We start from the raw sequence: 22443 nt of genomic DNA, 5'->3' as shown, positions 1-22443 counted from the left end.
TAACAAATTTGCTACTTTAATAATCAGATAAACGAATTCTCAAACATACCATGACTTATTCTAAACAAACTGAGATATTTCAGTAACCAAATATCTCTTAGTGTCACAGTTTACTGACGTGGATACTTAGAATTAATTTATTTAAAAATATCATACAATTATATGAATATTTTGTTTTGTTTAATAATAATTTATATTTTTATATTTCATAGCGGAAACGGATATTGTTTATTGCGCGTGCGCATTGATTTGTTTCTGAAGCTGCATGACTTAGCATCGAACAGAACAGCAAAATAGGCTTGAAATAAAAACAAATTTATTGTTTTTACAGTAATATTTGCACAATGAGTTCTATTGGAACAGGAGTAAGTTGGATATTGTCTGTATTTTAAGTCCACTGTCATGTTTAATTTGCGGTGTTGATGCCTGTAGAATCTGTTTTGTTATTTTCATTTTTATTAAACAAACTGTCGATCAAAAAAGCGCTTTTTGAGGAATCCAAGTCTAGTATATTCGATGATTGCATGTATTACAAAATAACGAACACATATTACCACGAAGTTGGGAGTACGAGCAGGGGAACTGCACCACACACAAACAACTACAGTACACGACAAATCTACAGACATTACAGAAATCACAAACAACAAACGAATAATATTATCAATCGTTCAGGTGTCACAAAGTCAAAGTGGATTTTGAATGGATCCAAGGGCTAGCATATAACAAACTAACAATAAGGGAATAGTGCCCCCCCCCCCCCAGTCAAAATTTGCAGTATTAGTATAAGTTGAACTCACCACAGCGAATGTTCACTCAATTGTTGTTCACGCTGAAATGACAAGTTCCCAAGTGATTATGTAGACACGGACCAAATGCATAATCCAGAATAGATTCAATTAGCCAAATAACCATCGCACGTGAAACTTTCTACACAGTTTTCTATCAGCTATTAAAACTGTAAAAAATCTATTGTTAACAATTCTGAAAATTTAACTTGTTAACTTGTTGGTTGTTTCAGCAGCTTTAGAAAATTAGGTTTAGTTCAATTAATATCTTCGAAGCTTTCCGATTAAGCAAAAATAGAATACTAGTAGTATTTTTCTTAAAATTGCTATTATAAGGAACTCAAAACAATGTTGAGTTGCCTAACTCGTATGTTACTAAATTAGATTTGTTGATCTAGCTTTCTGTAAAGTTTGTAGAAAATAGTGTTGATTATCTAGGCCTGGCAATCAGCGAGAGAACGATCGGTAGACAGAGTAGACTGGTTGAGCGGGACTATTTTCAAACCAAGGACACATAACCTATTTTGCACTAAAAAATACCTGAATGTAATGGCCGCTTGTCGTTTACCTTTTCAGTCTATTTTTTATGTTGATGTTTAAAAGCTTACAACATGACCGTTGATTTAGTAACTATAAATATGAGAAACTAAGTTAAGGCTTGTTTTATATATAAATATTGTGGTATAATTGTCGAAATTTGAAGATATTTATTTATGGTGGGGCACCCTACTAGCATGTGTGTCAAACCATACAGAATTTAAAACCTAGAGTAAAGTTGGAAACTATTTACAGGTATAGGTGACCGTTGTCACCAAGCCAAGTCTCAGACTGATGGTAGATATAGCTGTGGATATTTACCATTAATTGCAATAAATGGTGTGTTTAAAATGCTTAGTCATTTGGATGGGACTAAAAATTAAAGATCCTCCAGTCAGTCCAGTGCATAGTATACGATGATCTTTATTATCTCTTTTGGAGCAACACAGTAGTGTCTTAAACCTTTATATTTTTTAATATTTCAGTATGATTTATCAGCGTCTCAGTTTTCACCTGATGGCCGAGTTTTCCAGGTAGAATATGCACAGAAAGCAGTGGAAAATAGTGGGTAGGTTGTAAAAGTACCTGTTTCTCTTATAGCACCGTATGCGACGACAAGGAGTAGGGTTGTCGGTCTAACCGCATGAGTTTCCTCCCACAACTAAAGACCCCTACATGTATGAGCAAGCAAATTATTGAAATAAAATTGAATCATATGTTAGTTCAGAAATGACCTAGTTTGTGTTGAGTGGACATTAAACCCTATTTCTCTTTCTCTGGCTATTGGTATAACTGCGTTTTATTTGTTTTCATCTAGAACTGCTATTGGTATCAGAGGTAAAGATGGTGTTGTATTTGGTGTAGAGAAATTAGTCACATCTAAACTTTATGAAGTTGGTGCCAATAAAAGACTGTTTAATATAGACAGACATATAGGAGCAGTAAGTATCAATATTATTTATCTGCCCACAAAGCACAAAGGGGAAGGGCTAACGTATGTGCTTTAGACCTTAAGGTCTGTAATTGAGTCAAATGATGTGGTTTCGAGTAGAGTAGGGTTTCTTGAATAACTTTCTGGTTTACACAATCTGACTAGCATCTTTTACTCTATAAACCTGAAGCCTGAAGCATACAGTAAGCGAAAAACTTCAGTATTTTGAAATAATGTTTTATGATTAATACTATGGACTTATTCACAAAAACTTAAACATACATTATGCAAGAGATAAATCTGCCTATTGCAGGTCTTTCTTTATGCCTGAAATGTTATCTAAATTATTAATTAGACATTAATTAATTTATCTAGACCATAATCAACGGGTTGAAATACATTTTGTGAAGGATAATTAAACGTAAAAGTGGATAATCGAGACTATGTTTTTTATCGTACCGACTTTAGTAATGATGATCAAGACTAGCCTAATATTCAAACAGTTCAGAGTGGATCAATTTAATTGAAATTTTCAGCATATTCTCTTTACGTTATCTAATTTTTTATCTATTATAGCGAGAACTGTCAACTCTTTATCTAATCCCCTTTAAACTAAAATATATTAAGAATTAAGTATTTTTAGTAAATTTCACTGACCTAGAGTCCAAGAGCTAAAATTTGTCAACCTTTTTGATCTACAGGCAGTAATATGGCTGGATCTTGAGAGTACCTTAATTTTAATTTTTTTGAATGAGGCCCCTGAATATGTAAATAAACGGCAGTACTATATACCGGAAAACACAATTTTATACTGAATACCGGAAAACACCAGAAAACCACTAAATACCGGAAAACACACCAAATACCGGAAAATACCCTAAATAGGTAACCCGGAGACTGGCAGCCTAACTTGGTAACCCGGAGCCTGGTCCTCTGTGTGCCTGAGTTAGGGTTAATTTCCAGTTTATAGTAGAGCCCTTCTCCGGGTTACCTATTTAGGGTGGTTTCCAGTATTTAGTGTGTTTTCCGGTATTTAGTGTTTTTCCAGTGTTTTCCGGTATTCAGTATAACATGGTTTTTTTTCCGGTAGTTTTCCAGTGTTTTCCGGTATATAGTATAGCACGTAAATAAAATAAAATTACCTGTACATATATGAATTCAAAGACATTCGTTATATTTCTGAACATATTCAACTTTTAATAACAGGCGACTGCTGGATTACTAGCAGATTCACGACATTTAGTTGAAATATCCCGAGACGAAGCGTCTAATTACAGATCAAATTTTGGAGCATCTATTCCCCTGAAAGTAAGTAAAGTCTATATTGTTAGATGAATTAATGATTTTTACAAATTTTTAAACAAAGATTTAATATTAAACCAATATGAAAGAAGGTGCACAAGATTAAAAGATACCCGTCTGGTTACAATGTAAGGTCTATATTGTTAGCTAATTTGGAGGGTTGGATGGCTGAATGGTTAGCACGTGTGCGCTGTATGATAAAGTCTGTCATTGAGTCAACTGGCGGGGTTTCGATTCCCCGGTTGTATGTGACAAGGAGTAGGGTCGCCTGTCCAACCTCGTGGGTTTTCTCCGGGTCCTCCGATTTCCTCCCACTGCTAAAGACCCCTACGCGCAAGCGAAGTATAGAAATAAAATTAAAAAACCATATGTTAGTCCCAAAATGACCTAGTTTATGTCGAGTGGACATTAAACCCCATTTCTCCCTCTCTCTCTCTCTCTCTCTCTCTCTCTCTCTCTCTCTATCTATCTGTTAGCTAATTAAATGCTCTAGGTAGATTTGTCTGTCATTTGTACTTTTGAGAAATCAAAATATCAATGACTTATATTCATTCATGGAAAGATTTCATGTGGAGTTGCCTTTGTTGACTCTATTCTCTATATTGTTGCCAGTGGATACTGAATGCTAACAAATTTTTAATTCATCATATCTTTGTAAATACTGCATAGAACAGAACCATTATTGGACTGATTCCTTTTAGAGATTCAGGGGGGTTGGATGGCCGAATAGTTACCATGTGTGCTGTATCATAAGGCCTGTCATTGAGTCAACTGGTGTGGTTTCGATTCCTCGGTTGTACGTGACAAGGAGTAGGGTCGCCTGTCCAACCTCGTGGGTTTTCTCCGGGTCCTGCGGTTTCCTCTCACTGCTAAATACCCCTAGGCGCAAGCGCATTATTGCAGGGTTCCCGCGGTCCTTGAATATCCTTAAATTTAAAATTTCATTTTCAAGGTCTTGAATATCCTTGAATTTCGCGGAAATAGGAAAATATCCTTGAATTTCAGTTGAGATCCTTAATTTTGTTTCAAATGTCTTCAATTCCTTTTAAATATGAGATTATAACGATAGTTGGTAATGTTTTGGTTATTTTTAAGATGAAAAATTGTAACTTTAGGCTAAAAAATGTCCTTGAAAATCCTTGAATTTGACGTAAATTTATCCTTGAATATCCTTGAAAAAATGTTTGACGAAGCCGCGGGAACCCTGTATTGAAATAAAAAAAAATTAAACAATATGTTAGTCCCGAAATGACCTAGTTTGTGTCGAGTGGACATTAAACCCCATTTCTCTCTCTCTCTCTCTCCCCTTTTAGAGATTCAACTTTCACAATATTAAAGTTTGCAAGGGATTTACAGTCCCTGAAATGATGCCTGCAAGGGATTGACAGTCCCTGAAATGATGCCTGCAAGGGATTGACAGTCCCTGAAACAATGTTTGCAAGGGATTGACAGTCCCTGAAACAATGTTTGCAAGGGATTGACAGTCCTTGAAACAATGTTTGCAAGCGATTGACAGTCCCTGAAATGATGTTTGCAAGGGATTGACAGTCCCTGAAATGATGTTTGCAAGGATTAACAGTCCCTGAAATGATGTTGGCAAGTATTGACAGTCCCTGAAATGATGCCTGCAAGGGATTGACAGTCCCTGAAATGATGCCTGCAAGGGATTGACAGTCCCTGAAATGATGTTTACAAGAGATTAACAGTCCCTGAAATGATGTTAAGAGATTTATTAGTTTTAAGTTTACCTTGTTTTGTTTATTTTTTTCAGTACTTGGTAGATCAAGTATCTATGTATGTTCATGCTCACACATTATACAGTTCTGTTCGACCATTTGGTGTTGGAATGATTCTAGGTGCTTACTCAGCTGAAGGTCCAGAATTATATTTAGTAGATCCATCTGGTGTCGCATGGGTTAGTATGATAATAGTCGGTCAAGGGAGATAACTCAACAGAAGTTATATAATTATTGCCGTTAGAAATAAATGTTTTATAAGGCTTTTGAACAAAAAATTCATGTTGAGTGATATGAGAATAGTCTATTTATACTGTGCAGTATCCAAAGCACAGTCCAAAACGATAACACAACAATATCTAGAGACGCTGTTCCTTGGGTTTTCATCCATCCTGCACCACTAATAAGGGGAAACAATTCTGAAAAATCATATGGAGCTATTTCGGCCAACACAGGGTTCAAAACCTAGGATCTCCAGATTAGTGAGCTAGCCTATACATGCCCCAAGTCACAAAACCAGAGAAAATGGTGACAAAAAAATCCTAGATAAAACAGTTGATACAAAAACTTTTCTCCGGGCCCTCCGGTTTCCTCCCAGTGCTAAAGACCCCTATGCGCAAGCGAATTATTGAAATAAAATTAAACCATATGTTAGTCCCGAAATGACCTAGTTTGTGTCAGTGGACGTTAATCCCTATCTCTCTCTCTCTCTGATACAAAAATATTTAAGATATTGTTAAATGATTGTATTATTACAGGGGGGTTGGATGGCTGAATGGTTAGCGTGCGCGCGCTGTATCACAAAGTCTGTCATTGAGTCGACTGGCGTGGTTTCGAATCCCCGGTTGTACGTGGCAAGGAGTAGGGTCGCCTGTCCAACCTCGTGGGTTTTCTCCGGGTCCTCCGGTTTCCTCCCACTGCTAAAGACCCCTACGCGCAAGCGAATTATGGAAATAAAATTAAACCATATGTTAGTCCCGAAATGACCTAGTTTGTGTCGAGTGGACGTTAAACCCCATTTCTCTCTCTCTGTATTATTACAGGGTTACCATGGATGTGCTGCAGGAAAAGCCAAGCAAAATGCAAAAACAGAAATAGAAAAATTAAAGGTAAAAAAATTACATCTCTTACCATTCATCATTGAGGAATATTGAATACAAAAATTACATCTCTTATCATTCATCATTGGGGCATATTGGTGGTGAATTTTGAATCTCGGTACCGAACCTGAATTGATGTCAGGGGCTGCCACCGAATTATCCGTGGCAAGAATTCATCCACAATCAATACAGAGACCACAAATAAAGGGAGTGCTCAAGTTAGACTCCATAATCTGTAATAAAATCTGTTTAGGAATCACTCTGAATATGGCCGGTAATATCTGAATTCCAGTCCTGAATTTTGACTCATAATTTCTGTTCTATGAAAGACCTATTTTATTATGTCTGTTTATTGCCTTGTTGTTTTTTTAGGTGAAAGATATGACAATTAAAGAACTGGTGAAAGAAGTAGCAAAAATGTAAGAAAAATAAAACATTTAATTATTTTATAACAAAACAATTCAGAAATAGTCAATTAATAAACCAATGAACCGGACACTATGGTATCATCAGTCCATCTAATTCCGATTCCATTACAAAGAGCTAATTATTGCTTGTTGTTTTAGCCGCTTGGGATCAATGGTCAGGATTTTCCAGTGTTGTGCAGGATACGTTGTCAGTTTGAATTTGATATAAGAGTAGTACACTGTATGGTGTATGTCTGTCTTCCTTAGCCCAGTCAAAGCATACCAGTAGGACGTTCAACCCCATTTCATTTCATTTGGAATGTGACAAAATAATTGGAATTTGAAAAAGGAAAAAGCTGTAGCTCTGCTGTCCGTGTAAAATTTCTCCCATCGCCTGTCATCATTAGACCAGTCGGAGCAGAACAGTAGGACGTTAAACCCCATTTCATTTGGCTTGTGACACTATAATGGGAGTTAGAAATAAGAGTAGGCTGTAGCGCTGCTGCCTGGGCAAAATTTCCCTCTTAGCACACTGTACATGGCATATGCCCGTCTTCATTAGCCTGGAGGGGGGTTGGATGGCTGAATGGTTAGCGTGCACGCGCTGTACCATAAAGTCTGTCATTGAGTCGACTGGCATGGTTTCGAATCCCCGGTTGTACGTGGCAAGGAGTAGGGTCGCCTGTCCAACCTCGTGGGTTTTCTCTGGGTCCTCCGGTTTCCTCCCACTGCTAAAGACCCCTACGCGCAAGCGAATTATGTAAATAAAATTAAACCATATGTTAGTCCCGAAATGACCTAGTTTGTGTCGAGTGGACGTTAAACCCCATTTCTCTCTCTCTCTCATTAGCCTGGATGGAGTCGAGAGAGATGACATTAAACCCAGTTTCATTTGTATTATTGTATGTTTCAGTATATATGTTGTCCATGATGAAGTAAAAGATAAAGCATTTGAACTAGAATTAAGTTGGGTTGGAGAAAGTAAGTATTAAAAATAATACAAAACACAACTTTATGGATAACTAGCAACTTTAATACGGTTGCCTGTCCAACCTTGGGAGCCACGGTGGCTAGGTGGGTAAGGCGCTGGCTCGCTAGCCTGGAGGTCGGGTGTTCGATCCCTGCATTGGCCGAGAAAATTCATCCCGATTTTCCGACGTGGTTTCCCCTTGTCAGTGATGCAGGACGGAGGGCCTGGCAAGGACAGCTGTCTAGTCCTTCGGATGAGACAAAAAACAAGGTCCCGTGTAAACATTGGAATGCACGTAAAAGATCGCTTGGCAGTTGGAATTCGATATAAGAGTAGGCCATAGTGCCACTGCCCGGGCAAAATTTCCCTAAAAGCACACTGTATGGCGTATGCCAGTCTTCATTAGCCCAGTATAGGAGCAGAACAGTAGGACGTTAAACCCCATTTCATTTCATTTCATTTCTGTCCAACCTTATGTACTGTCACCCACTGCTAAAGACTCTGACGCACAAGCGAATTATTGAAATAAAATTAAACCATATGTTAGTCCGTTGGCGTTAAAACCCTTCTCTCTATGTTCGTGGGTGCAGAATACATTTTTAATTACTGGATTGAGACGACATTTCCTACAACTCATAGGGTTTGAACTATTTACACACTGTAAGTAACAAGGAGTAGGATCGCCCATCCAACCTCGTGGGTTTCTCTGGGTTCTCCAATTTCCTCCTGTTGCTAAAAACCTTAACATTCAACTCATATAATTGAAATAAAGTTGAACCAAATGTTAGTCCCATAATGAAGTAGTTTATGTCTTGTGGTGCATGTTAAATCCCATCTTTAATAGAAGGCTGGATCTCGCTTTAACTAGTACATCTTATCAAGGCCTTCACATTATACCCTACATATTTCAGCACTAATTTCGATTGGATACAAGCCCAACTTGTGAGCCTCTCAGATTTCTCTATCGTTGCGAATACCAAGTCTCACGCTTTCAATCTAAAATGTCTACCTGTGATAATCGAGTTGCAAAGTTCAAGGCTCATTCAATGTCAAACTTTCCATGGAGGTCACGATGTCACAACCTCTGATCGGACGCTACTGCTCACGTGTCTGTAGATAACATAGCTATAAGTTCGGAAATTTCGAAGTAAACAAGCAACGGCCAGATCTTGTGAAACTTGCGGTCGTTGCTTCAGGAACATGGTTAAACCCCATCTCTCGCTCCAACTATCTATGTCTCTCGACAAAATAGTATAGATCCATTTCTTTTCATTTACGCTTGTGCACTGTAAAATATAATTATGATGTGTTTAATTAGACCGTTAGCTCACTATAAAATATAATAATGTTCAGTTTAATTAGACTGTTAGCTCACTATAAAATATAATAATGTTCAGGTTAATTAGACTGTTACCTCACTATAAAATATAATAATGTTCAGTTTAATTAGACTGTTAGCTCACTATAAAATATAGTAATGTTCAGTTTAATTAGACTGTTAGCTCACTATAATTATGGTTCGTTTAATTAGACCGTTAGCTCACTATAATTATGGTTCGTTTAATTAGACTGTTAGCTCACTATAAAATATAGTAATGTTCAGTTTAATTAGACCGTTAGCTCACTATAAAATATAGTAATGTTCAGTTTAATTAGACCGTTAGCTAACTATAAAATATAATAATGTTCAGTTTAATTAGACTGTTAGCTCACTATAAAATATAGTAATGTTCAGTTTAATTAGACCGTTAGCTCACTATAATTATGGTTCGTTTAATTAGACCGTTAGCTCACTGTAAAATATAATAATGTTCAGTTTAATTAGACCGTTAGCTCACTGTAAAATATAATAATGTTCAGTTTAATTAGACCGTTAGCTCACTGTAAAATATAATAATGTTCAGTTTAATTAGACTGTTAGCTCACTATAAAATATAATTATGGGTCGTTTAATTAGACTGTTAGCTCACTGTAAAATATAATAATGTTCAGTTTAATTAGACCGTTAGCTCACTATAATTATGGTCCGTTTAATTAGACTGTTAGCTCACTATAATTATGGTCGGTTTAATTAGACAATTATTAGCTCACTATAATTATGGTCCGTTTAATTAGACTATTATTAGTTCACTATAATTATGGTCCTTTTAATTAGACTGTTAGCTCACTATAATTATGGTCCGTTTAATTAGACTATTATTAGCTCACTATAATTATGGTTCGTTTAATTAGACTGATCCGTTTAGACTGTTAGCTCACTGTAAAATATATTAATATTCAGTTTAATTAGACCGTTAGCTCACTATAATCATGGTCCGTTTAATTAGACTGTTAGCTCACTATAATTATGGTCCATTTAATTAGACTATTATTAGTTCACTATAATTATGGTCCTTTTAATTAGACTGTTAGCTCACTATAATTATGGTCCGTTTAATTACTATTTGTATGTTTTAGTTACTGGTGGTAAACATGAATTGGTACCAAAAGATATTTATGTAGAAGCAGAAAAATATGCAAAGGTTTGTTCTATTCTTGATTTAATGATAGAATTATTCAGAAAAATACCTTAGCGTGCATGTGCTTTATCACAGGGTCTGCCATTGAATGTGGTTTTGATTCCCCGATTCTATGTGACAAGGAGTAGGGTCACCTGTCCAACCTCATGCGTTTTCTCCTTGTCCTCCGATTTCCTTCCACTGCTAAAGACCCCTATGCGCAAGCAAATTATTGAAATAAAATTTACCCATATGTTGGTGACGAAATTACATAGTTTTTATTGAGTTTAGTTAAACCCCATCTCTCTCTCTCTCTCTCTCTCCCTCCCTCCCTCCCGGAACAATGTCTAGGACAAGTTACCTTATGTCCAGGCTTGTATATGTTGTGTGATAATTTGTACTTGATGATGTCTCAGACAGGTGCTTGTTTGTATGATAATGGGGTTCAGTTACGATGCTGCTTGATTCTCGAAATAAAATACGTCTTTGATATTTTTATTGCAGGAAGCGTTAGAAGAGTCTGATGAATCGGATGAAGAAGAATTATAGATCTAGTAAAATATATCTACATCTTTCATTCATACAAAATTGTACATTGTTTTAAACTAAACACTATATTCCACAGTTACTGACGAACTCTAACCAAGGGTACAACTGGGAGAGCTCTTTTCTGCTTTTACCAGGGAATACCATTTTACTTATGTAAGATATTATGTAAATATTGTTTAAGGAATGGAGATGTTTTGAATCCGAGTTCTTATTTCACTCATATTTGCTGGTCTGGACTGACAGGCAGTGAAACTATACATGTCAATTTATACATGTCATAAAATTTGAATTTCACAGAATTATCTTTAAAATGCCATAAATACAGTTAAATTGACAGTTTTTATGTGTAAAAACACTATAAATTTATAATAATTTGGGAGAAATGTCATATAAAGTAAACCAAATATGTCATAATTGACTGACTGGTAAAGTAATGGATTGAAAGCCCTTAATTTAAATTTCAAATTGGAATAGAGCTCTCCCTGTTCTCTGTTTAAACTTACTGGTCTTGCTGGGAATATGAAAGGAGTTGTTATTATTTCATTAAACTTGATAAACGAACGAACAATAAGTTTTATAACTAACTATGGAAGACTTACGATTTTACTACTTTCTTCAAGACAACCAACTTTATGATTATCAGCCAACATACAACTCAGGTTTTGGGAAAATACAGACAGCTAAGGATTATCTAGTGTCATTAATAACTACCATATTGAATATCTTTTCCCCCATTTTTCTTTTCATGCAAAGTATTTTAAATTGTTTATTTTGAGCTTATTTGGTGCAAAAAATCTCAAATGAATTCCATCACCTATTAAACCGGTCTGTAATATAATTTATTGAGATGATTGTCTATTAAATATATCATCTATTATTGGTCATCACATCAGCTTTGTCATGTACCTTCACAATTATTTATCATTAAATGGTTTATAATGAAAGCAACCAATTTGTTATATGTTATGTGGGGGGGAGGTGGATGGTTGAATATTTAGCGTGCGCGCTGTATCAAAAAGTCTGTCATTGAGTCGACTGGCGTGGTTTCAAATCCCCGGTTGTACGTGACAAGGAGTAGGGTCGCCTGTCCATCCTCGTGGGTTTTCTCTGGGTCCTCTGGTTTCCTCCCACTGCTAAAGACCCCTATGCGCAAGCGAATTATTGAAATAAAATTAAACCATATGTTAGTCTTCCCATATCCCAAGGACGAGGGTCGTAGATTTGGTCATTTCGGAGAAGTGTACGATTATGATCCACAGGTTTTTGGCAAGCAATTTACCCAGATACCAAGGAAGAAGGTCCTAGATTTGGCTATTTTAGAGACGTGTACGATTCCGATATCGGCGAGTTTCGAGACAGCAAAAAATTGCCCAGAGCCATAAAATTCATTCGTCTGCCGCTACTACCATCACCACCATATTCACCCTTGGACTTGTTGTGGCGCGTCAGCGGCTCATTCACATCCCAGACTCCAAACTGGACTGATGTAATGGCCATTTATCATAAATATTATACCCGTCAACTATTTCTTCCGATAATTGTTATGCACCCAAGCGATCTCAGCTGCATTTTTTCAACGCTGCAGTTCCTTTCCGACTTTGCAGGGAGGCAGAGATTTCCGACAGTTGTAACTTTCGATGAGCCCCTTTTCTACAAAGCATCTCAAATCGTCGAAATGAGCCCAGACCCGAAGGATGTAGTGGTCATGCTTGGGCCGTTCCACACTTTTGATGAATGTATACGGGGCGATCGGATATTTGATGGACGGTTCGGGACTCAAAGTATCAGATCCGAGAAGGGAAAGCGATCCAACGGACAATCTTGTGTCCATTAATTGTTGGATCGGGCGCTAACTTCGCACTTTATATCACAAGTGGACGATTCTGAAACGAAGCAAATTCTTCTGGATCTCGACACTATCGTGAGTGTGGTGCGATCACACATTCCAACATCGATGTTGACCAGCTTGGATCAAACCCTGCTATGGAAATTCACCGAACTGTCGAACAGCTCTAAGATATGTATACTCTGGCTCAGTTACCGCGAAAAACTCCGAACAGCTCGAGTCCTAGTTGTTTTTCAATGGGAGAACGAGGAAATCGCGGGCTGGTGGTTTAGGATGCGACCTTGCTAATGTCATTGAAGACTTCATACAGTGTGCTATGAGGGAAATTGTGCCCGGACAGCGACACTATGGCTTACTCTTGTATCGAAATCCAATTGCCAAGGATCTTTTACGTGCATGCCAATGTATACACGGCCTCCGGTTTTCGTCCCATCCGAACGACTAGACAGATGTCCTTGTCTTTCCCTCAGTCCTGCACCAATGACAAGGGGAAAATCCCAGTGAACTTTCCCGGTCAATGCAGGGATCGAACACCCAACCCCAAGGCTAGCGAGTCAGCGTCTTACCCACTTAGCCACCGTGACTCCCTCTTACAGTACCCGTGTGAAAAAGGGCAGGGGTGAGAGGGACGAGCGTTAACAGCGCGAAATGTTGATGTGATTCCCGCCATTGTCAGAGGTGCGAAATATTTGGCGAAATGGTCTTTTTCTCAAACTCCCAAAACATAACGTCTCTGGCAATGTATTTAACCCCATATACTCGATGTATGGAAACACCACGTATCGCTTCAAAACTACCGATGGGCTATCTCATTCAATAATTTCAAATATGGATGTAAAACAAGGCTGTGTTCTCAGTCCAACCCTCTTCAATATTTATATTAATGATCTTCACACTTATTTAACCAATTCTGATAACGATGCACCCACTTTAGATAATAATTTCAAATATTTCCCCATCCACAGCAGTGGGGTGAGTGGAACGTTCTAATGACTTCCTTTGAGCACTGGCCTATAACTCTCTTAATTTCTAATTAAGTTGATCCCAAACTGTACTGCACATAGCTTAACATATAATTAACCAATGTCCATTGACATAGAGGTGAATCTTACCACATAAATTCATAAATTTAATAAAAATCCTGTCGTTTTTAAAACTGCCGCCGAACTAGAATTAGAACACGCACGTTATTTCAGGCTACCTCGAAAATATACACTGTTCGGTAGGATAAGATTTAGATTTCAGTGTTCCACACTTCACTATTTGTAACATAATTACTTATTTCCCTATAAACTGTGATGATATGTGTTGAACATTTAGTAATTGAAGCTATTTTTACTTGCGCAAAGGCTCGCAGTGTTTATCAATTGTAGCGGCGAATAAGACAATTATCACCGCTGCAAATATTGTAGCTAAAGTCGACCTACCTTGGATGTATTTGTAATACTATATAGGGCCTATATACTGTAGAGGTTATTTAAGTTCCGTAAAATGTGCTCTGGTTAATGTATTGACGTCGTTAGCTAGAACCAGTGGCAAAGAGAAATAAGCTAACAAGGATATATCTGGTAAATCCTACAGTAAAATCATAGTCTGGTAATCCAAATATGGCAATCCCATGCTTTAGACCACGGCATTTGCTAATCCCTCACATCCCAGTGTAGTAAAGACAAGCAAAACGAAATTTTGAACTATAAAAAAACGAAATAGGATCTGTGTTTTAATCAGATTGTAATATTTATATTCTGTTAAAAAAAGAGATCATAAGAAAACTATGACCACACATCGACTCAGTGGGCATACTTATCACTTGGAAATACAGAGGTACCGATACAAAAAGACCCCTGCTGATCAGCGCTTATGCATATTGTGTGCCATAATCGAAAAGAAGCAACATTTCTGCTAATTTGTAGCGAGTATGAAAAATTACTTAATGCGATATCCTGCATTTTTATTAATCTCTTTGACCCACACAAATCAAGTGACAAGGCAATGGCTGTATTTGGCTTTTGATAAGAAATCTAAATCAAATCCGGTGGTAACTAGGTCGACATGTAGTTGAAACCCTATACAGTAGATACACATGTACTGTTTGTTTTATGAAAATATTACTTGTGTGTACTTGTGTGTGTTATCAATTTCAATAATTCGCTTGCGCGTAGGGGTCTTTAGCAGTGGGAGGACACGGAGAAAACCCACGAGGCTGGACAGGCGACCCTACTCCTTATCAAGCACAACCGGCGAATCGAAATCACGGCAGTTGACTCAATGCCAGACCTTATGATACCTGAAGCCATGACGTAACATAATAATGAACCGTATCGTTCTTCTCTCCCTTAACCCAACCCTATATGGTTACGGAAATCCTAGACCGAACCACGTGATTTACCACACTGTCGGGATGAATCCAGGAAGTTTAATAGATAATATTAGGCTGTAGTCTACCTGTATATTCTGACAATAATCAGCAGTGTGTAACAAATATTAAACAGACCCCATAGACAACCAGGTGTGTCATACCCAACCTTCATACCAGTCACCAGAGGATAAATTAATGGATTAAGATACGGTGAAATGTATTGCATTTTAAAGCAGCTTATATACCCGTCCATTTTGACTAACACGGTAAGTTTAAACCTACCTAAATGTAAAGGGCGTTGACATAATTTAACAGCAGTAGACCTATATTGGATAGATTTTATAAGAAGGATGCCCTTGGATAAGCAACTCGTCGCAGGGGAGTCGGGGCGGAGTACGGGGAGGGGGGGGGGGGGGTCTCTCCGCAAAGACCATTACTCAGAATACCTCAGGGAACATTTAGGCTCCGGACTCCTTGACAAGTGTCCCAGCTATTCCCGCCCATTCTTCCGGGCCCTGATTGTAATTTAGGAATTTGGAAGTTAAATATTGTTTTAATTTCCTGGTTAGGATATGTACTGTGACGGGGGATTTGAGTCAAAAGTCAGTGCTATGTTGTTAGTGTTTGTACATCTCCAATGCTGCAAATTCTGAATGTAACGTGTAAAATGCACCAAGTCAAAGGTAAAAAATCTTGTAATATTGACAAATACAAATTTGTTTTTGGTCTCTGCAAAAAGATTTAGCTCTATTACACCACATCTCGTAAATTGACATCTGGACTTTCGACAAATTACATTAGTTCTACAATTCACTTTGTGATATAACCAAGTAAAAAAAAAATCTTAATTTATACAATATTTCGCTTTCACATTGACACCTAGCACCAACTCTCAGAAAAGCCTGGCGCAATCCATCGGCTGTGTTTTGTCTCGGTACGACGTTATTAAGTCTCCTATGAATTTCATCACAAAGATGTTCAATCGGGTTTAAATCCTGACTAAGGGCTGGCCAGTGCGTAACGTTGACACCGTTCTGCTGCAGAAAGTCCCGAGTAACTCTGGCGGTGTGGGAACGGGCGTTGTCATGCTGGAAAACGTTGTTTCGATGACGTGCGAAATGTGGTATGACGTGGGGTCTAGAAGCTTGATCGATGTAGCGCACTGTGATGCCGCCTCGTCTCCCTGGACCACGATTTTGTAAGACCACAGGGCCCACTCCCTGGTTCAGGCCGATTCCTCCCCAAACCATTATGCTGGACCTCCCCATGAGTCTCATTCCATGACACATTGGTCAGAATAACGCTGGCCACGTCGACGCCATATTCTGGTCCTGCCATCTGCAGTTGATACGCAATACCGACTCTCATCTGTGAACAGAACAGTTCTCCATTGCCTGTGTCGCCAGTTCTGGTGTTGTTGGGCAAACTGTAGACGTTCACGTTGATGGCGAGGGGTGAGGATCGGTCCACGCTAAGGTCTACGGCAATGGATGTTCTCTCTGGTGAGACGTCGGCCCACTGTATCGGTACTGATGGGTCTTCCGTGTGTTCCCACTGTCTGACGTGCTGTCTCAGATGCCTGTGTGAATCGATTCTGCACGTGCTGTCGCACAACATGGCGGTCTTGTCGCCTTTTGGTAACCCTTGGTCTACCAGTTCGGGGTCGATCATCCGTGGTGTTGGTGGTCCGAAAGCGTTGCTGACGCCTGTAGATGGTCCGAACATTGACCTGGAGGTGATTGGCAACGGCTTGGGCAGTGTGGCCAGCGTCGAGTCTTCCAAGCGCCTGGTTCCTCGTGAGTCGTGGCATGCTGCTGACGTAGTAGTGTGAATGATTCAACCAGGTATGGGGGTGCATTTTATTGGGCTGGTCCTGGTGAACAGCGCGTGCAGCGCGAGTTACATGAAAATCATGGAGAACACATTACCATCTCAGAAGTCAGGTTGTATTTTTGAGAACATTTCCTGAGTTTAATTCTGTGTTTGGGAAGGAGCCTTATTGCTCAGGTAAAGTTGGAGATGTGGTCACAAATATACAATAAAAACATTTGGTAAGTTTTATGCAATGCGTCTATTCTTTTGCTGCTTAGTATATATATATATATATATATATATATATATATATATATATATATATATATAAAACGAAACGAAATATAGATCTGTATTCTAATCAGGTTGTTATTTGATGATATATGTTGACTAAGAACTATGGAAGACAAAACAGCTCTTTATTCAGTGTTCTTAATTATTAGTTCTTAATTCCTAGACCTTAATTCTTATTTCTTCATTTGTTGTTTATTTCTTCATTTGGTGTCATATTCTGACATTTGTATCTGAAAACCAATATTTATTATACAAATCGGATATTTGTCATATCAGATTTGTAAAATGTGTTTTTTTTTAATTAAATTGTATTTTAATATAAAGATAGAATTTATTTTAGAAAATCAAACAAATAACCTGAATTTACATATCATCATAGACATACAATGAAAAACAAATCTAGAACAACAAATATCCAAATACAAATCTTGCAAAACATTTTTGTTTTATATTTATAGGTATGGTGTGGAGTTGGTGATACATGTATTGGGACGGATGTTACAAACTGTGCTCAAAATACTATAGGATTTATCTGTATTAATAATACATGTAAATGTGACAATAATTATTACAATGACGGCAGCAACACATGCCAATTAAGTAAGTAAAATCCTTTGAATAATTTGTGCAGAATGGAATCTTTTCATAGATCCGTGTTTCATTAGATTAATATTCTATATAACACTGAATATGCAATAATCTATATAAGGTCCGCTTGTAACGTGGAAAATATTTTAAAAATAACATCAAGTTATGACTAAGTATATGTCTAAAGTCTGTTACGTCCATGTTCGTAAGCGAGATTATCAAATAACTGGTCTGATTCCGATGTCTAACCCATGGGGAAAATAACTCGTCTGAAACCGATTGTCTTTCAGTAGATATAATAATACTGTTCTGGGCGAGTCTCTTTATGCATACGTTCTTATCAGTGGGTAGAGTTTACGGGTGATGATCAATAAATATAAAAACAACTATTCTTTCTTTCTAAATATTTCTATATTATATCACAGTAAAAAACTGAAAAGATACAATTAACAATATTTATGGATTCATTCTGTCAAAGACATTTACAATATCTAAACATTCATTCATTCTGTCAGACATTTCTATAGAAGGGAGGCGATACAGAATTTCACAGCCTAGGTGAAAATCAGGATAATTTATATGAATAGGCCTATTTAAAGGAAATAATTAAATTACAAGTTTGACATAATTAGTAGTTATATGTAAATAAACATATACCGCGGTTAAACGAGCCTAAGGAATGACCAGAGCAAAAGGAGGTCAAGTAGGGTCGACACCGCCACCGACCACGCCAAGACAGAAAACTTGGAATAATGCATATTTTCACTAAATTACTAACTGACATATATTAAAAGCTTATCCAACATATAAATAAAATGCTATACTTTGACTTTCGATACAATTAATACCTCATTCCCCATTAAATTATCAAATATACATCTTTCTTTCCTTCCCTGCTTCACTCGCGCCAGAAAACTCTCGTGTTGACACTACTGGTACCATACAAAATTTGGAATGGACATTTTACAAAAATAATTAGCGAATAATTTGAAACGAAATAATAAAATTGAAAGCATAGAAAAATGACGTTCATCACAAATACCAAGGTGAGAAACGGGTTGGATTAGAATAATTGGGATAAAAGTTCACTATTCTAGATTCCGTCAACCAGAATTATCACGTGGATAATGTTAAAACCCAAGACTCGAGTTTAGAAAACCTATTTTACAACCAATGTCCTTTGATGGATCTGGTTCCTTCATAGACTACCGGGTACATTTTTAAACGTATGTTGTAATACATAGCTGGACAATGGAAGAGCGCGGCTATTCACATGGTAGACAATCGAGTCTACGATGATGTATTAAAAAGAGGGTGGCGTGGATAATTTTAAAACGTCGTCGTAGAAATTAGACATGTACTTAGTGCCGAAACTTATTTGTTTGAATTGCCATGTTTTTGGGTAAAAAATGCCTTGCTTACTAAACGTAGTTTTCTTCAAGATAATTAATAGCGGAATTTGCTATCAACAAATACACTCACACAAATAATGTTCCGACTCACACGTGACAAATTGCAGATCTACAAATTAGATTATTTAATAGGACATGTTTCATTATTATGGTTTACTTTACTGGAATTATATCGTGTATAATAAAACATAACAAGGTCACGTGACAATATTACAAACGGCTGATAAAGGCGTTCTTTGATAACAAGTGATTTGTTTTGATTATTTAAAGGCGAAAAATAACAGTTCAATAATACGACATTACGTAAAATAAGTTTCAACTTCTATTTGATATATTTTAGGAAAAATTCACATGGTTGACGCGACAATATGGCGTTTTAAGATATCGCGGCATTATCCACGTATTTATAGTTTGCATTCGCTCATGGTGGGTGGGGGGGTATATAAATGGTGTGGTATGTAGGAAGTGGATTTAATTAGGGGTATCGCATTTGATGGTTTTCTGTATGCTCTGTCCTTTTCGAGATATTTAATCTTGTGATCTATAAAATTAATGTGAGTATTGGAGAATTAGACAAGTCAATCTGTATTTATGGGAAGAAGAGAATTCATTTTACCAAATTCAAAAATAGATGACTGGAATAGTTATTGAATGGGGAGGGAATTTTTTAATGAACAAAGTTCTTCGGATTTTTAGTCTTCTAGCTTCGGAGGATTTGTGATTCGAATCCATTTAAGGAGGACAGTAAACAATTCGGTTACGCTACACTATGGTAAACTTTTATATGGTATTAAATTACATATAGGCCCTATTTATATTAGCTTCTCGCCACATATCTGTATTATAATACTGCTTGTGAACTATGGATATATCAGCCTTCGTATTTTCTATACGCTAGTCAAAATTCGATGTCAGTGATTTATACATTTTATTATAAAATTGTAATAAATGTTTTACATGAATGAACCAAATCTACAATTTAAAACCATACAATAATGTTGGGATTGGACGCCCTACAATCAAATTTCTTGTTTTCCAATGCAGCAAATTCCAGTATGTGTCCAAATCGCAAAACCTACTGGACTAGTTTCTTCTGTTGTATTTAAGTCATTATTTCTTAAAATATATTCAAAAAGAATATGTCTTTTACAAATGTCAATATAATCACAATTAAGTAATTATTTTGATACACACTGTCATACACGATGCTAAGATGGGTATTAAAGTAGCTAAGTCTCTAATTCATTATCACCCAAAGTCTTTGACATTGAAAACATGAATTATTTGTCAATTTAAATCAACATTGGTGTTGTGATATAACCGGGAAAAGATGGGTTTCTGATATCCAATATTTAAGACAAAATAAACCCAAAACATTGTGTACTATACTGCGTTACAGCGCTATTGTAACAAAGGCTTAAAGAACGAGGCTAGACATATTCCACAAATCTTGTCAAACGATGACCTCATATTCTTATCTTGAGAGCATGCGCAATAAATGCTATCAGTGTAGACTGGACTAACCAGACGCCTGAGATCGCCATTAGATTAAACTTCTGACGGCGTATTTAGCCGAACATAACTGATTAGAAATTACAATAAAAAAAGAAACGATTGAATGTAAATCGGTTTATATACATTCGTATTACATTATTATATGCATTGCGACCCATTTGTGTACCATAGTGCGTTTTAGCGTCATTTGCAACAAGTGACCAGAAAGAACGAGGCTAGACATATTCAACTGGAGAACCTGCTCAATAGACTGGAATAACCAGACGCTAGAAATTGCTATAGGGTTGAGACACAGGCCGTATTGTAATACAATATCATTTGGGATCTAAATTTTAATATTGTATTCTGAATTCATATTTTATTTGTAACTCATTTTAGACATATATTAAGTGACAGATTAATTGTAAGATTTAACCTATATCAGGTGTGGGGTGTTGACATAGTATTATGTAAGATGTAATGGGTTTGTCAAACATGTATACTCGGAGTGTCTATATGATATAAAATTTAGGCTTAACACGTATTGACATCTTTTGTCTTAATTAAATGCTAAGAGAATGCGACCGAGTTCTCAATTTATCTCCATTTATTAAGTGTGTAGTTGTCGAAATATTGAGGCTTAACGTGTTCTAATTTAGATCTAAATTTGTCTGTGTCAGTGGTAGGGGGGTTGGATGGTTAGCACGTGCGCGCTGTATCATAAAGCCTGTCCAACCTCGTGGGTTTTCTCCGGGGCCCCGGTTTCCTGCCACTGCTAAAGACCCCTACGCGCAAGCGAATTATTGAAATAAAATTAAACCATATGTTAGTCCCGAAATGACATAGTTTGTGTCGAGTGGACGTTAAACGACATTTCCCTCTCTCTCTCTCGTGTCAGTGGTAAAACTGTTTTTAAATGAACCATCTTACACATATATTTAAATTTGGGTGGTTCATTTACTACTTGTTTTATTTTATTGTATTCTATTGCGAAATGTTTTTTGTAAAGCATTTTTAAAATGTTCTTCTTGCTCTGACTTTAATATGATTTTATTGTTTTTGACAAGACATGTTTTTCATGATATAATGTTCTCTATTTTGGTCCATAGCAGGTCTTTCACATTGCGATATGGATTTTTGAAAGGATCTTCTCTGAGAACGCGTACCTCGGACTCCTTTATGTCGACTAGTGCACTCATCTTAACTACTAAATCTTTCAAAAAAACATATTCGCCACCCCAGTATATGATAACTACATCCCCATTCATTAATGGAACTGCCATCCAATGCCTTTAAGTGAAAAACAGTATATTTAGGAGGTTGGTAAAGTTGAATACAGGCAGGGTTTTAAGTGTTACATGCATGAAACTGTGGATAAACCACTAGAAATGTCAACGCTGATTGGTTAATCAATGTCTGACGTCATAGGATGAAAAGCCGCTCGTACGATCCGTGGCACGACCTTCCAGTACAAATTGTCAGATCTTCATGTAGTGTACGCCATCGAAAGTATAAAACAACAAAACGAAATATAGTTCTGTATTTTTATCAGATTGACTGAAACAACTATTCATAATTTGAACTTAGCAATACCAATTTAGTTTCGCAGAGCTGGGCTAGAAACAAGTGTCTTAATGTATATCTCATCAATATTTAAAACACCAACATGAAATTAAAAAAGAGTTTACTCTTTTATTCAACGTAGATAAGCAAAATAATATTTGTATATATTATATCATACTGTGAATATGATAAGATGCAAGTAAGTGGGTATTAACACTATATAAATATCGTACAAAATAAATATTTAAACATAATAT

General features: G+C 36.9%; 1 protein-coding gene across 1 annotated transcript; it reads left to right on the top strand.

Moving 5' to 3' along the window:
* The first annotated feature begins 224 nt into the window (after window positions 1–224).
* Window positions 225–11762, top strand: LOC126822134 (proteasome subunit alpha type-3). Its single transcript, XM_050550909.2, has 10 exons — window positions 225–365; window positions 1811–1893; window positions 2143–2266; window positions 3463–3564; window positions 5330–5473; window positions 6338–6403; window positions 6767–6813; window positions 7715–7782; window positions 10229–10293; window positions 10774–11762. Exons 1-10 carry the CDS (start codon window positions 345–347, stop codon window positions 10816–10818), a joined length of 765 nt encoding a protein of 254 aa, XP_050406866.1. The 5' UTR covers window positions 225–344; the 3' UTR covers window positions 10819–11762.
* The last annotated feature ends 10681 nt before the right edge of the window (window positions 11763–22443 follow it).

This window comes from Patella vulgata, chromosome 5, assembly GCF_932274485.2.
Source record: "Patella vulgata chromosome 5, xgPatVulg1.2, whole genome shotgun sequence".
In the NCBI taxonomy this organism is placed as follows: domain Eukaryota; kingdom Metazoa; phylum Mollusca; class Gastropoda; family Patellidae; genus Patella; species Patella vulgata.
This window is presented reverse-complemented; position numbering and strand designations above follow the sequence as displayed.

What these genes read in the sequence shown, in the direction of transcription:
- LOC126822134 (XM_050550909.2), top strand. Translation starts at nt 345, where the DNA reads ATGAGTTCTATTGGAACAGGA. An exon ending in CAGAAATAGAAAAATTAAAG is followed by an intron (nt 6,404 to 6,766) that starts GTAAAAAAATTA and finishes TTGTTTTTTTAG; the next exon opens with GTGAAAGATATGACAATTAA. An exon ending in ATTAAGTTGGGTTGGAGAAA is followed by an intron (nt 7,783 to 10,228) that starts GTAAGTATTAAA and finishes TGTATGTTTTAG; the next exon opens with TTACTGGTGGTAAACATGAA.